The 14,410-nt window shown below is 54.4% G+C and overlaps 1 protein-coding gene across 4 annotated transcripts; it reads right to left on the reverse strand.

Moving 5' to 3' along the window:
* Positions 1-1,422: 1,422 nt before the first annotated feature.
* On the reverse strand, positions 1,423-13,300 carry CAMKV (CaM kinase like vesicle associated). 4 transcript variants are annotated; one of them, XM_035275549.3, is made up of 13 exons: positions 13,152-13,300; positions 12,038-12,175; positions 5,724-5,832; positions 5,470-5,601; positions 5,216-5,290; positions 4,863-5,001; positions 4,601-4,721; positions 4,358-4,433; positions 4,131-4,267; positions 3,886-3,964; positions 3,588-3,675; positions 3,187-3,298; positions 1,423-3,093 (listed from the first exon to the last, which is right to left on the reverse strand). In XM_035275549.3, exons 3-13 carry the CDS (start codon positions 5,816-5,818, stop codon positions 2,744-2,746), a joined length of 1,404 nt encoding a protein of 467 aa, XP_035131440.1. In that variant the 5' UTR covers positions 5,819-5,832; positions 12,038-12,175; positions 13,152-13,300; the 3' UTR covers positions 1,423-2,743. The 4 variants fall into 4 exon arrangements, with proteins under 4 accessions (XP_035131440.1, XP_002758409.1, XP_008979907.1 ...); XM_002758363.6 differs by lacking the exon at positions 12,038-12,175; XM_008981659.5 differs by having other exon boundaries at positions 1,423-3,298.
* Between the last annotated feature and the right edge of the window lie 1,110 nt (positions 13,301-14,410).

Raw genomic sequence — 14,410 nt, forward strand, 5'->3', positions numbered from 1 at the left:
AGGGAACAGAACGATGGTCCCGACGAGTCTTTTGAGCTTTGGACAGTGCTGGACCGTGCGCTGTGGTCTATAGTTCCCACAGACCAAAATACTCTACCCTTCCAGTCCTCAGTTTCGGGCAATTCTGAAAAGACGGACACATAGGTCCCAGTCCCTCAGGTCACCCCAAGCCAACCTTGGCTTCATCCAAGTAAGACATGACTATCTTTGAGTTTGGAGACACTCGGGCCAGTATCCTGACTTTAGCTCTTAGCTCCAAGAAGGATCAGTTATGCTTGGGACTGTAGTAGAGTTGGAATTTTGGAGGCCCAGTTGCTTCAAAGACTAAATACTAACAACCCCTTTTTATTTATTTTTATTATTTTTAATTATTTATTTATTTAGTTATTTTGAGACAGTTTCGCTGGAGTGCACCAGGCTGGAGTGCAATGGTGCGATCTCGGCTCACCGCAACCTCTGCTTCCCGGGTTCAAGCGGGTCTCCTGCCTCAGCCTCCCGAGTAGCTGGGATTACAGGCATATGCCATGATGCCTAGCGAATTTTGTATTTTAGTAGAAACAGGTTTCTCCATGTTGGTCAGGCTGGTCTCGAACTCCCGACCTCAGGTGATCCACCTGCCTTGGCCTCCCAAACTGCTGGGATTACAGATGTGAGCCACTGCACCCGACCAAACCCTTTTTATTATTCCCACATCAGAGAAGTTATCTTTGAGGAGGTTATCTCTGAGGTCATCTCAGAGAGCAGCATCCCTGATGAGTTCACCCAGGACCACCTGGGCTGGAGTAAGTCAACTTTTGGGTTTTTAGGCTTAGTATTTGTGGCAGTGTTACTCCCTTCACCCAGAAGAAACCTTATGCAGAGCCGCATAATCTAAAGCTGATCTGCTCCAGCTGAAATAGACCCAGAGTGAGATTTCATTTGGGGCCTATGTGGAAAGCACAGGTGCTCACAGGAAGAAGGAATCAACACAGAGCAGCATGGAACCTTTGTGCATTGCTCACCTTACACCCTCTCCCCTGCTCAGGGAAGCTATCTCTGGCTATGAGCAGGATCTGTCCTTGTGGTGCTGACCCTGGGTAGATTCCAGCTCTATGCCTAAATCAAGAGTAAGGCTCCTTAGTCAACAGGAGTCAAAACAGCAGCCCTTACTTTGAGGTCTCAGCCCAGGAGGTATTCCTTGGTCCAAATGCAGCCCAACACCCAGTACCCACATGGATTTCTAAATTCCAGAGGACCCTCCCACCACCACCATTGAGGAATACTGTGGTGAAGATGATCTTCACTCTCAGCCCAAGAAATCCACAGGGCACTGAACACCAGCCACTACTTGTGAACCTGCTCCCAGCCTCTCCCCTTCCCACTGCCTTCCAGGGGCTCCTCCAGTAGGACAGAGGAAGCAAAGGCGAGAGGGTGGCCAGAGGCTTTGCAGGATGATGTTTATTTGCCAGGTTCAGCAGGCACACAGTTAACCCACCGACCTTCACACACCAGAGCAGACCCATAGGCATGCAGGGAGAAGGGCAGGACCACCACGGAGTGCCGAGCAAGGGCGAGGACCAATGTGGTTGCCTGTCCAGGCTGTGATAGGGTCTGACAAAGGGCATCTGTCAGGATTCTCCCTCAGGAAACTAGGGAGTTTAACTCTACTTCCTCATCCCAGCAAAAGCAACTCAATGTGGCTCTGAGGCACCTGGGCCTCTGATAGAAGTGAGCTGTAGAAATAGAGGGAGTTCCTCTTCATTTCATTGTTGAAGTAAGAGCAGAAAATCTGCCCCTATAAAGGGCAAACCCCAAAATCAGATTATGGGGTACTGCCATGCAACAAGCCCCCTAGTGTGGCGAGGACTTGTGGGCTGAGATTGTAGAGGGTGGGCATCTAAGAAGAGCAAGGGGATATCAGCCCTCCCTGTTTGACCAGGGTAAGGACCCAGTTAGTCTGGGACACTGGGTGCTGGGCTTGTACTCTGCCCTCCCAGGTCTCATTGCCACATCCTAATTGTTCCTCCTTTCCCTTAGAGGCTTATGATATTCAGCATACAAGGCAGCCCACTGCAGGACTCAGGAGAGCAGGAAATAACACAAGGGTCTTAGGAGGGACAAAGATGGAAGCTTCTGCCCTCCTACTCATTCTCTTCCACTTCTGAGGACCCCCACAGCTAGTAAGCAGTGCCCCCAGCCATGTGCCCAGTCTGGACTTAAACATACTCCCCTACCTTTCTGCATCCTCTATACCAGCCTGTATCCGCTCCTAGAGCAACCCACACACCACAGGCACACACCTTCATGTGCAGGAGCCTAAGACCGCTGACAGGGCCTCGCTGGAGGACCAGCTCTCAGGGCAAGGCCACCCAAATTTAGGGCCTGGGAGAGTGTGGGACCTGCAGGGCCTGCCTGGGGGAATGGTGAGGCAAGAAGGGAAGGGGAAGGAGAGCAGGAGCCTCCTGAGTATCCCTAGAGCAGCATCCCACAAGGAACAGAAACTGGTGAAGCTAGCAGAAGACAGAAAAGCCACAAGGAATCCATGCAGGGGCTGGGGCCGGCCCTGCCTCTGGCCTGCCCACCACTCACACACATACACACAGGAGACGAGACTGCTCTCCCGTGACCCCTAGGTATGCCCCACTGGGATGCGGGGGCATGGGGGAGCGAGGGCATCATGCCAGTGACTCTATGTACAAGAAGCCCCTCATTCACTCTTCCACCCTTCTGCCCATCCCCCGCCCCCCCTCACCAGGCTGCCTACTCAGCTGGTCTCCTCCCTTTGAGACTCCTGGGCATAACCAGCAGCCTCTTCCCCTTTACTGGAGGGTGGAGCCTGGCCTGTGGCGCCCTCTGGGGCTGTGCTGTCCGGCTGGGCCATAGCCGGCTCAGGGGTGGCAGCTGCCTTGGTGGCCAGTGTGGCACTGCTTTGGGTGGTGGGCACAGTGCTCTCTTCTGTGGCTGGTGTGGCTCTCCCATCAATGGCTGGAGTAGTGCTCCTGTCAGTGGCTGGGGTGACACTCCCATCAGTGGCTGGGGTGATGCTTCCATCGGTGGCTGGGGTGACACTGCCATCAGTGGCACTTCCATCTGTGGCTGGGGTGGCACTACGGTCTGCGGGGGCCACATTATCACTCTTTGCAGCACGAGCAGCATCACCCTCAGGGGCTGAGGTAGCTCCACTCACAGCTGCAGCTGTGGCCCCACCTGTAGCCCCAGGGGTGGCAGTGTCTGCTGCTGAGGCTGACTGTGCTGCAGCCATGCTGGACTGCTCTGGCGCTCGGAGCCGTTTCATGAGGGTGGTCACTCGGACAGCCTTCTGAAAGGAGCACAGTGGAGAAAGGCTAAGGGTAAGGCTTGCTGGATCCATTGCATGGCAGTGACCAAACCAAACCCCTTCCATAGTACCCCTGGCTGTCTCCAACCACCCCAGGGCCAAATACCCAGCTGCTCAGCACTCCTACTTAAGATAATGACAGTGGCTACACCCACACCTGATGGCCTGAGTAAAGCTTGTGTGTGGCTGCAGGGGTGTGATGCAGGCAACAAGCTGAATGCCAGAAGGAATACTTGGGATAGAGCCAAGAAGAGAGCTATCCAAGCCTTACCTTCCACTTGGCCCTGGCAAAGTTCTTTTCAATCTGGGCACAGACACCATCCTTGATGTTCTTATCAGAAGCAGCATTGCCAGAAATCCTGGAAAGGGTGCAAGTGTGTCTGGATCTGAGGGGATGAGCCTTGTGGAGACTCTGCCCACCTCTTTCATGTGGCATCCAGGGACTACCAGGTAGAATCTCTGGGTGGGCCTGAGCTCTAGGTGCCTGTATCCCCTCAGGCCTCAAAAATGGGGCTGCTAGGTGTAAGGGGGACTCTGGCCTCTCCCACCCTCCCTTAGGCCCTGCTCACCACTCATGGGAGATGGCCTCTTCTGCAGTGATTCGCTGGTCTTGCTCCACCTCCATCAGCCTTGTGACCAGGTCTTTGGCTGTGAACAAAACCAAAGAGGGGCTAGGCATGGGCACTCCATCTCAATGTCTAGAGGTGATGAATGGGCTGGGGGACAGAAGCAGAATCCCACAGAGGAAACCGAGAGCAGGAACCCTACCCACTGCTGTGCACTCTTACCAAGTGCTGGGCAGTCACCTCCTCACCTGCCTGCGAAATATCATCCCAATATGGAGAGTCAAACTCATAGTCACCAGCCAGGATCTTGCGGAAGAGATTCTTATCATGGTTCTCATAGTCATCTTCTTCCACCTCTTCATAAAAAGGTGGGTTGCCTGAAAGCCTGCATGGGGGAAGGGTCACACAGAAAGGCCACAGACACACACTCCCACCCCATCTGACTGCAAGTCTGCTTGTCCATGTGTCCACTCACAGGATGTACATGATGACTCCAATGGCCCAGCAGTCCACAGGGCGTCCATACCGCTGCCGGCCTACCACCTCCGGGGCTACAAACACAGCACCCATCTGCTGGTCAGTATCAGGCCTAGCCAGGTCCAGTACCATCCACAACCACTTCTTGAGATAAGCACATTTTCCCCCTGCTCAGAGCAGCTCCCTGAAGCCTGCCCCCCATTCTCCTCCTGCCCCTGCCCCTGCCCCACCCCCTGCTTGCCCAGATACTCGGGGGTCCCACAGGGCTCCTTGATGAGGCCATTTTCTAGCTTAGCCAGATGGAAGTCACTGATGACAATCTTCGAGTTTTTCAGCCGGTTATAGTAAACAAGGTTCTCCAGCTGTGGTGTGAGAATAACATGTGAGCACCAGAGCAGAAGACACCATGAGGGCCTCGGAGGCTAGACCAAGGCCCCAAGGTGCTGCCCACCCCACCCCAGCCCAGCTGCCAACTGGCCCTTTGACTATGGCTCTGGCCTCACCTTGAGGTTCCTGTGCACGATCTTGAGTGAGTGCAAGTAGGCCACGGCCTCCAGGACCTGCCGTACCACGTTGCTCGTGTCTCGCTCAGAGTAGTAGCCCTGGTCCAGGATCCAGTCAAACACCTCCCTCCCCGTGGCCCTGAGGGACACCAGCCCCTGAGCCTGGCGTGGGCGGAATTGGGGGTGGGGCAGGAGCACTTGGGTGAGCTGTCTATGCCAGGCAGCTGGCTGAGCAAGGCACAGGGACCTGGGACCCCAAGGGTCCAGAAAAGGGGGTCTCCTTAGCTGCAGGGGGTGGGACAGGTAAAGGCCCTGGGCACTGAGGAATCCTGGTACCCCAGACCCACACTCACAGCTCCAGGAAGATGAAATACTCCTTGCGGGTCACAAACACATCCACCAGTTGCAGGATGTTGGGATGCTTCACCCTGGCGACAGGGAGGGGAGCCAGTAGTTAGAGCTGGATGAACCCCTGGGAGAGACTCTTGTCACCACAGTGGCCACTGCAGACTAACTGGCCAGAAGCTGGGACTACCTGAGGCCACTTGCCCTCTAAGCCCTTCCCTCTTGCTTCCCACACCACCCCAACCCCAGGCCTCAAACTCACATCTTGAGGATGCCTATCTCGTTCTTGGCAGCTTTCCGCACCTTGCGGCCGTCCCGCTTCTGGAACTTCTTACAGGTGTGCAGCTTGCCTGTTGTCTTGTCCTTGGCCCGGAAGATTTCACAGAACTCCTCACTGCAGCCGACAGGCACCCACTCAGCCCTGGCCTTAGCGTCAGCTGCACTCCACTCCCACTTCCCTAGCCCTTGCCCACCAGCCCACCCAGCCCTGCCTGACAGGCCCAGCCCAGCACTCACGTCTTGATGACCTGTCCCAAATCATATCTGTCAGTCACTTCTGACGGCTGGTTATAGTTCTTCTTGTCGCCCAGAGTCACACACCCAAACGGCATTGCCGGGCTCTAACCTGCAGGCACAAGGGGATCTGGCTTAACTATACTACTCTCCACCTCCCCACAACATAGGGGCTGCCTTTGGGAGACCCCAACCTGGCTAAGGCCAAACCAGGAGCAGAGACCATACCCGGAAGGGCTAGAAAACAGGCAAACTCAGATCCTACCCCTGCTTTTCTGGCCATACATTCAGCTACTCAGCTTGGCTGCCTGAACTACAATAGCCCACATAGGAAAAATAAACTGATATGTAAGGGAATAGTTTTGCATTCTATACATTTTAAAAAAAGACTTATCAAACAGCTTATTTAAATTTCAGCTATTTCACAGATTAAGGGAGCTATAATCACCCACCCACCTGCTAGTCATCTCTGAAGGTCTAGAGCTAACAAGTGTTAATGAAGGTATGAAGAACGTGAGCACTGCTAGGAGAGGGCAACCTCCCCTTTGTAAAGCAGTTTGGTAAAACCACTAAAGTCAAACAAACATACCCTGTAAAGCAGTAATTACACTCCTAATACGTGCCTACAGAAGTACACACATTCGTGCATCAGGACAGTCATACAAGAATGCTCATAGTGGCCATATACATAATCGCCAAAAATTGAAAACAGACCAGATACCACCACCGACAGGATATATTGTGGTAGAGTCACACAATGGAATAGTATACAGCAATGGAAAGAAAAAGCTTCAGCTATACCCAACCACATGGTGACTCTTACACAGTGTTAAGTGCAAAAAAAACACAAAAGAATACATATAGTATGAGTCTATTGATAGAGAGTTCAAATAGGCAGAACAAACCCATACTGGGGACACAAACACAGCAGTAGAGCTATAAAGAAAAGCTAGGAAATAAGCAGAGTCAGATAATAGTCCCTTATAAGAGAAAAGGAGGGGTTATGATTGAATTAGGACACATGGGGGGATTCTGGAAGACCTATTTCTTTTCTTTCTTGCTTGCTTGCTTTTTTTAGAGACAGTTATTGCTGTGTTGCCCAGGCTGGAGTGCAGTGGCTATTCGTGGGCACAAGCACACTACTGATCAGCACAGGAGTTTTGACCTGCTTTGTTTCTGACCTGGGTAGTTTCACCCCTGCTTAGGCAACCCGATGATCTCCAGGTCCCGGGAAGTCACCATACTAATGCCAAACTGGGTGTAGACACCCAACTGGCATAGTGCGCTACAGCCCAGAACTTCTGAATTCAAACGATCTTCCCACCGCAGCTGGGATTATAAGCACCCACACTATGCCCAGCTGTTCTGTCACCCAGGCTGGAATGCAGTGGCACGATCACAGCTCACTGCAGCCTCAACCTCCTGGGCTCAAGGGATCCTTCCACCTCAGCATCCTGAGTAGCTAGGACCGAACCACAGGTGCACACCATCACACCTGGCTAATTTTTCAAATTTTTTTATAGATACACGATTTTATTATGTTTCCCAGGCTGTTCTCGAACTCCTGGGCTCAAGTGATCCTCCTGCCTCAGCTTCCCAAAGGGCTGGGATTACAGGCATGACCCACCATGCCTGGCTTGGGTAGAATTTTTAAAGTTTACATATTGATGCACATTCACAAACTCTTTTCTGAAAGAATATTGAAGGAAATAAGAGTTTTCTCTTCTGGGCAAAAAAATTGTGTGTCAAAAAGGCAGACATCTTTTGTTTATTTTCTGTTCAAATATCTACTATTTTATTGTAATGAGTTTGATGGGTTTAGTAAATATTGCACTCAGGCACAGTGCTTGGGTGATTCCTCAGAGGGACAATCTGGGTGGAGAGGGAAGGTAAAGCTTTGGAGGCAGCGTTAGGAATCAGAAGGAAGGATTTGCCAGGAGGCATGCAGGTATACCGGTCAGAAAGAACAAGACAAGCCTGATCCTGGCCCCAGCTTTCAGCTCTGCATATGCATTCACGCCCACTGGGGCCCACAGGGGACCTGGGTTGTCAGGTCCAGGTGCAAGTCCCCCAAACAGAACAGATACAGCTGGCTCAGTGAGCTCTATGCACTCTTTCCACCTGGGGCACAGTGTCCCACAGGTCTGCAATCCTGCCAATTACAGCCCAATCCTCATCTGTAGTACTGGGTGGGCTAGTGCCAGTGTCCAAAGGAAAAGGCACTCATTAGCCCATGTTCAAAGGTGGGGGTTGGGGATTAGTGACTAGACTTCACAGATCTGACCTCAGGGTGTACCTCCATAATGCCTGGTCAGTGTGACACTGGGGCTATAGCAAACTCTGCACTGAGTCTGCACTGAAATTTCTCTGCCTCTGCTGACTGTACATGTTTTCCCTCCATGCCAATTAGCACTTGCTATGTGCAGGGCCTAAGCTAGGGCCTGGGGGTACCTAGATGCTCCCCCATCTGAAGGCACTCACAGTCTCAGGGTAGTGGAGAAGGGAGGAGGCAGGTTGGCAAGATGAACTCTGCCAGCCAAAGTCAAAGACCAGGACCCAAACAAGCCCCATGGCCAACCCTGGCTGCTACTTGTTTCCTCCCAGGCAGAAGCCAGCCAACCAGGCTGTGATTCCCAGGAGTCACAGTCCTGGAAATTCTACCTCAGATTTCCCTTCAGCATTAGGGAACAAATTCTATCATTCCTTCATCTGGGTTGCTTGGGCTCAGGAAATACAAACACATTTCATCAGCGTTATTCCAGCTAGGGTTTAAGCAGAGGCAAATGAGAGGCTTTGAAGATCGTCACTGACTGCATGTCTGCCACCATGGCCACAACCCTGCATCTCCTCCACTGGGAAGAAGCATGTGGCCAGAATCCCATCCTCATAGCTGAAAGCAGAGGCATTGCCAGTTACCAATGCTGGCCACACATCTTCACCCCATAACATCTGCAGGAGGGGGCCTGCAACAGTCCTCTCATCAACTCTAATAGGCAGCGATTCCCCTCCCAGGCTGGAATCTGAAGGCCATGTACTGGGCAGGAGGGTAGTACCTTAGCCTGCAGTCTCCCATGAGGGCTGGGAGGGACCTGTGCCCCAGCTTGGTTGCTTTGCTTATACCATTCCCTCTGGCAAGAGTGCCCTTCCCCCAAAAGCCTCCCGTCAGATTCCTTTTTGTCACGGCCGAGTTATTTATAACATTAAAAAAATTCAGCAACAGTACCTAAATGTCCAACAACAGGTGACTCGCCAGCTCAACTGTGTCCACTCAATGGTAGGAAGTGTGGGCACTGGCAAGCACTCTGCCCACCTTGGCTTTCCTGTGGAGTAGCTGCCACATGAGCGAGGTGCTGAGAGCAGAATTGAATCTCTTCTTTCATTGTGATTTCTGACATTATAAGGTGGTTTGTGCAACACACTGTCCAAAACAATCCTCATCCTCAAAGGCCAGACTCAAAATGGCCCTTTTCTCAGATAATTTCCACAACCTCCATGCCCCACCCCCCACCCCACTCCAACGGCTCCCAGCTCTGCCAGCGGGGCGTGGGTGGGAGGTTTTGTGCATGCCTGTCCCTGATCCTGGCCCCAGCTTTAAGCTCTGCATATGCATTCATGCCTACTGGGCATGCCTACTGGGCCCAGGGCTCGTCATGCGGATCTGTCTCTACCACAGAAAGCTGGGTCTCCACCTGTAATGTCAACCTAGAGCCATGTACTGCAACCTCAAGACTGAGATGGGAACAGATCTGTCTCCCCTGACCCCTACTATGGCTGCCTAGATTTCAGCCAGTCACTCCTCCTCCTCCTCACCAGTCTAACTACACTGGCGTGGGGCCCCAGACTTGGCCCCAGGGCAAAGAGAGTAGAATTTCAATTAGCACTTGGTTCCCTTCTCCCACACCCACTCCATCATCTGCTATCCACTGTTGCTCCCTGGGAGGCTTCGGGTGTGTTCACCAAGCCCTGGGCATCTGCCTGCAACAAAGGAAACCTGGGAGGAACAGCCAAGGGACAGCTCTCAGAAAGGTAGGAGGCCAGGCAGAAGGGGTTTGTATTTCTTATCCCCGTGGCCCAGACCCGACACCCAACAATGGGGAGTTCTCTCAGCAACACAGGACCTGAGCCTTCCTCAGGTACATGTTAGGCCATGGAAGGGCACAGGAGCCCCACAACAGCCATTTCCTGGAGACATAGCTCCCTCCACTCTCTGCAGAGGAACTGAACAGTGTGCACCGTCAGCTGCCCAAAGGGAGCTTGGGGGGAATGCAGACCCTGGTGCTGCCATTGCCCTCCATCTGGCTCTCAGGTTCCCTGAGAGCCAAGCACTCCCCAGTTACTGCCTGCTCCGGGGGCTTGACCACTGGGCTCAGGGAATTGAGCCTCTGGCAATCCTGAGGGATCCTCTGTCAGTGCCCTGGTGAAAAAGGGTACCCCAGGGACTTTACTGCATCTTTAGACAAGTCTGGCCCAGGGAAAGCCCAAGCAGCACAGAGGCCAAGAGGTCTAGAAGCCCCACATTGGGGTCCTGTCCCCTCCTTCACTGGGATCAGCATGGTCCAGGCCTTACCTGTCATAGCCATAAACAGGAGTTTCTTGTTCCCTTGGTCCCCTAACATGGGGCTCCAGAGCTTGCAATAAATCTAGGGAGGCCAAGAGGGGCCCAAGAGGCGTCCAGCAGCCTCTCAACAACTGTAGGCAATGCCTCCCAATTTAGTGGCAGCTGTGAACACCAGCCAGCAGGCACCCCCTCCTCTCTGCTGCTCTATTCTCTCAAGGACTGGGGCTGGGTTTCCTGCTGCGATGAACATGCCGAAGCCCAAGCCCTACCTAACTCACAGCTGATGTCACCCACAGGACCAGGGGAGCTGAAGACTTCACTCGAAGTCTGTCAGGAGGCAGGGCCGAGGTTCTAGACCACCATCCAGTTGCTTCAGGGGACCAGTCAAGGGGCTGCTTTGACTGAGCCTCAGACTCCAGCTAAATCATGGTAGAAATTCCTACAGCTGAATTTTGCCCATCTAATGAGGGAGTATCGGGGGGAGGTCTTTCCAGGCTTGGGGGTGGGCATGCAGTCCAGTGCTACATCCTGAAAGTTTAGCTTTCAACATGCAGGCAGAGTCAAAGGCCAATTGTCTCCTCCAAAGCACTTGGGGTCCCAATCTCTGAACCCCTAAAGGAGAATCCACTGGAGGCTCTGCTTCCCAGTGGGTGGAGGAGGGGAAATGCAGAGGAAGGCACTAGAGTAAAGGGTTGCTATGGTGATGGAAGTTTTAAAACAAGGGGAGGGGGAGGGGAGATGTGTTGGTTAGGTCCCTTCTTCAAGAATTTCCTGAGACTTTAGCCTGGCTTCTTCTTCAAGGTTCTGTGACCCAGGTCCCCATCAAGAAAGGGGATGTGGGGAGACTGAGAGAATTTAGAAAAAAAGAGAATGGGGCAGAGACACAGAGAGACAAAGAACTTGTGATGGAAAAGGAGCAAGGAAATGACAAAATAAAAGGGACACAGGCACAAAGGGCAGGAAAGGGTAGGTGGACGGGAGTTCTGAAGGGGGCTGAAGAGTGCCCAGCAGAGCCCTAAGGCCTCTAAATCCCTGGGCCAGGAGCTATCCATGGTACCTGGACCTTTGAGACTGCACCCTCCAGTATCCCCCACATATACACTGAACTCAACGTAGGAAGCACAGCCAAAAGGAGGCCAGCTCCTTAGAGCATCTTGGTGGGGAAGAGCCCAGCTGCTACAGCGCCCGCCCCCCCCCAGTCAGGACAGTTCCCAGCCCCTCTCTCTGCCATCACAGCAGCTTAGGTATGGCAAGTCCAACATGTTGAAGGCAGATGCATGGGGGGATGGAAATGAGGCTCGGATGCCTGGCTGCTTCCCTTTATAGTCCCTCTTCTCAGTTGGCCCAGCTGTACCTAGACCCTCCCAACCAACCCCTTCCCCCACCTGCTATCCTCTCCAGGCTTTCAGTCCCCAGAGCCCCTCTTACAGCTCTGCTTAATCCCCTCTCTCCACCCCCCCCAACAGCAGATCCTGCCATGAATGCCAGAAACGGCATCACAAGCAACCCAAAAACAGGATAACAACTGCACAGCCCTTCTCCTCTCCATGCCTCAGTTTCCCCGAATAGAAACCATGGAATCTGGCCTTCTCCCAGGGCAGAGTACTGCTTGCCTGCCTGTGAGTAGTGGCTAGGGCGTGGGGCTGGAGAATAGGGTCATCAGAGCTATGTGAACAGCCAACCTAGGAGGGCACCTGGGAGGTCCACACCAAATGCTGTATTAGAAAAGGGAAACCCTTGCCCCACCCTGGAAACCAACCTGATTCTGAGGGGAGTGGAGACACCAATTTCTCAGTTGAGGAAACTGAGGCTCAGAAGTCGCTGAAGCTGCCAATAATCAACTCTGAGGCTGGGGGAGAACACCAGGTCTCTGAAGGTAGTCCTGGGGGCTCAAAGCCTGAGGTTGGGGATAAGGGGAGTACAGCACAGGGACTGGACTACTGCAGACTCTAAGCTTTTAGTGTGGGACAGAAGGCCCTGATCCTTAGGAAGAAACCTAGTGGAGCAGGCTCTGCCTGGGAGGTGCAGACAAAAGCAATTTGGCAGAGCTATGCGGGGAGGGGGCTGGGACTCAAGAGCCCAGGGTCTCTGCCAGACAGTACAAGCTGGGGAAGGCAGCTTATGCTGTCACTATCCCTGCCACCTCCAGCCATGGGCCCTGCTCCCCACCGTGGTGCCACCCTGACCCCCTTCCCAAGTGCTGCTGGCTCGCCCCCGCTGGCACAGCAACACACATGCGGAAAGCACACGTGTGAGCACTAAGCCCCGCACCTCCCAGCAGGAGCATGTGCGCCCCCACCCCCACCGTGCACGCGGGTCCGTGCATTGGACCCCCGGCTGGTCCCCAGGTGAAGGCTCAGAAGCTGAATTTTGGCTGGGGGCTGCTGGTCCCCAGGGGCTTGGAGCCTCCTCCCCCACCCCGCGGCAGCCCCGCCCAGCCCCCTCCGGGTTGTCGCCCATAAAGAACTCTCCGTTGTCATGGAAATTAGTGACTGCTAAGCAGGAGGGAAGGGGCCCGGGGACAGTTGGGAGGGGCTGGAGGCGGCTCTGGGAACGCGGAGGGACGTCTCAGCTCTCGGCCCCTACCCTCACAGGGGACCACGAATCTTCGAAGGTTAATCTTTTCATAACTCCAAGCCGCAGAGGCTTCCCCCTGGGACCCCCAAGCCGTCTGAGGTAATGGGGAACTTTAGCCCGACCCCGCACTCCGTCCCCCAGATCTGCAAAGCCCGCGCGCTCTGACCCCGCCAGGACCTCGAGCCCTCGCTGCGCCTCCGCGCACTCGGCATCCGGAACCTCAAGCCAGGGAAACAAACCCCCAAGGCCCCCCAACGTGCTTTCGGGAAGCGCCCCCAGCCCGGCCCGCCCCGCACCTGCAGCGCCGGTTGGTCACAGGGAGGAAGTGATCGCGGGCTCAGCGGGGCGCCGAGGGCTCCAGGGACGGCGGGCAGAATCCGCTCCGAGCACGCGGGGCAGACGCGGCGCCAGATGCAGCCGCTTCGGCTAGCGAACCTCCAGCATCGCCAGCCGCTTGCCGGCACCGGATTCGCACCCCGGGCCGGGGGCGGGCTGGGGGCGGGGCCTTCCAACCGGCCCCGCCCCGACCCTGGCGGAGCCTTAAGGGCAGAATCCCACTGGAGAGCAGGCGCGCGCGGGATGGCACCGGTGCTGGTGAGCACTGGCCTGCTTAGCCCTGGCCAAGGTCCTCAACGGCTCCATTAGGCCCTCAGACTGGGGCCGGAGGAGGCTTCCTATGTTCAATGTAAGGGGTGGGGAGTGAAGAGTTAGGGGAAAGCCTAAGTCTTGGAGTTGCGGAGGATCCCTTGCCAGCCATTATCTCTAGGGGACCCGGGCTTCGCCCAGCTTCCCGAACCCGACCCAAAAGGCAGGACCCGCTTAGAAAAACCAGATGGGCAGTCGGGCTAGGGCAGGCTCCCCTACAGACTAGCATCCTCTAGTTAGGAGCAGTAAACACACAGAGGTATGTGTTTGCAAGTAGTCAGTGTGTATATAGTGAGGGCCCTAGACTCTGGTAGCAAAGTCTCTATCCCACCCCACCCCCAACTCCTGCAAGGCCTCTGGTCTTTCCCAACCATAAGTCCCAGCCAGGGTGTCTGGCAGAGTCAGCCCCCTCCTGTGTGGCACCAAATTTCCCAAACTATAAAAGTGACCTGTGACATGGTGTGGCCTCTGCTTTCTTTTCAGTCTAATCACTCTAAAACACTTCCTGAGTAGCCTCACTCTAGGTGGCCGGGCCTGGGATATGGGGACACAGGAGAACTGTGGCACCAAGGTATCCCAACTGGCTTGGGCCCTGATAAGAGGGAGGAGGCTCAGAACCACCAGGAGGAAGCTTTGAAGCAAGTCCTTGGTCATTTCTCTGTCCCTTGTCAGTGAGGCTCATGGACCCAAAGCTGGCTCCATGCCACTCACAAGCCCTGAGGACCATCCTAAGGCCAGTATATGAAAGCCAGACTCAGGCCTCAGTGTCTGGAGCTGGGCTCTATCTTGCCCCACTCCTCCCAGTGAGCCTCCCAATCCTGCTGCAGAAGAGGGAGTTGGGGTCACCCCCAAACCCTCAGCCATCTTGAGGCTCCCCTGCATGGCAACCCATGGCTGATGACAGGAGGGA

This window comes from Callithrix jacchus, chromosome 15 (assembly GCF_049354715.1).
Source record: "Callithrix jacchus isolate 240 chromosome 15, calJac240_pri, whole genome shotgun sequence".
Lineage (NCBI taxonomy): Eukaryota > Metazoa > Chordata > Mammalia > Primates > Cebidae > Callithrix > Callithrix jacchus.

What these genes read in the sequence shown, in the direction of transcription:
- CAMKV (XM_008981658.5), bottom strand. Translation starts at nt 5,818, where the DNA reads ATGCCGTTTGGGTGTGTGACTCTGGGCGACAAGAAGAACTATAACCAG. An exon ending in GGATGATATTTCGCAGGCAG is followed by an intron (nt 3,965 to 4,130) that starts GTGAGGAGGTGA and finishes TTTTGTTCACAG; the next exon opens with CCAAAGACCTGGTCACAAGG. An exon ending in GAGGCCATCTCCCATGAGTG is followed by an intron (nt 3,676 to 3,885) that starts GTGAGCAGGGCC and finishes CACCCTTTCCAG; the next exon opens with GATTTCTGGCAATGCTGCTT.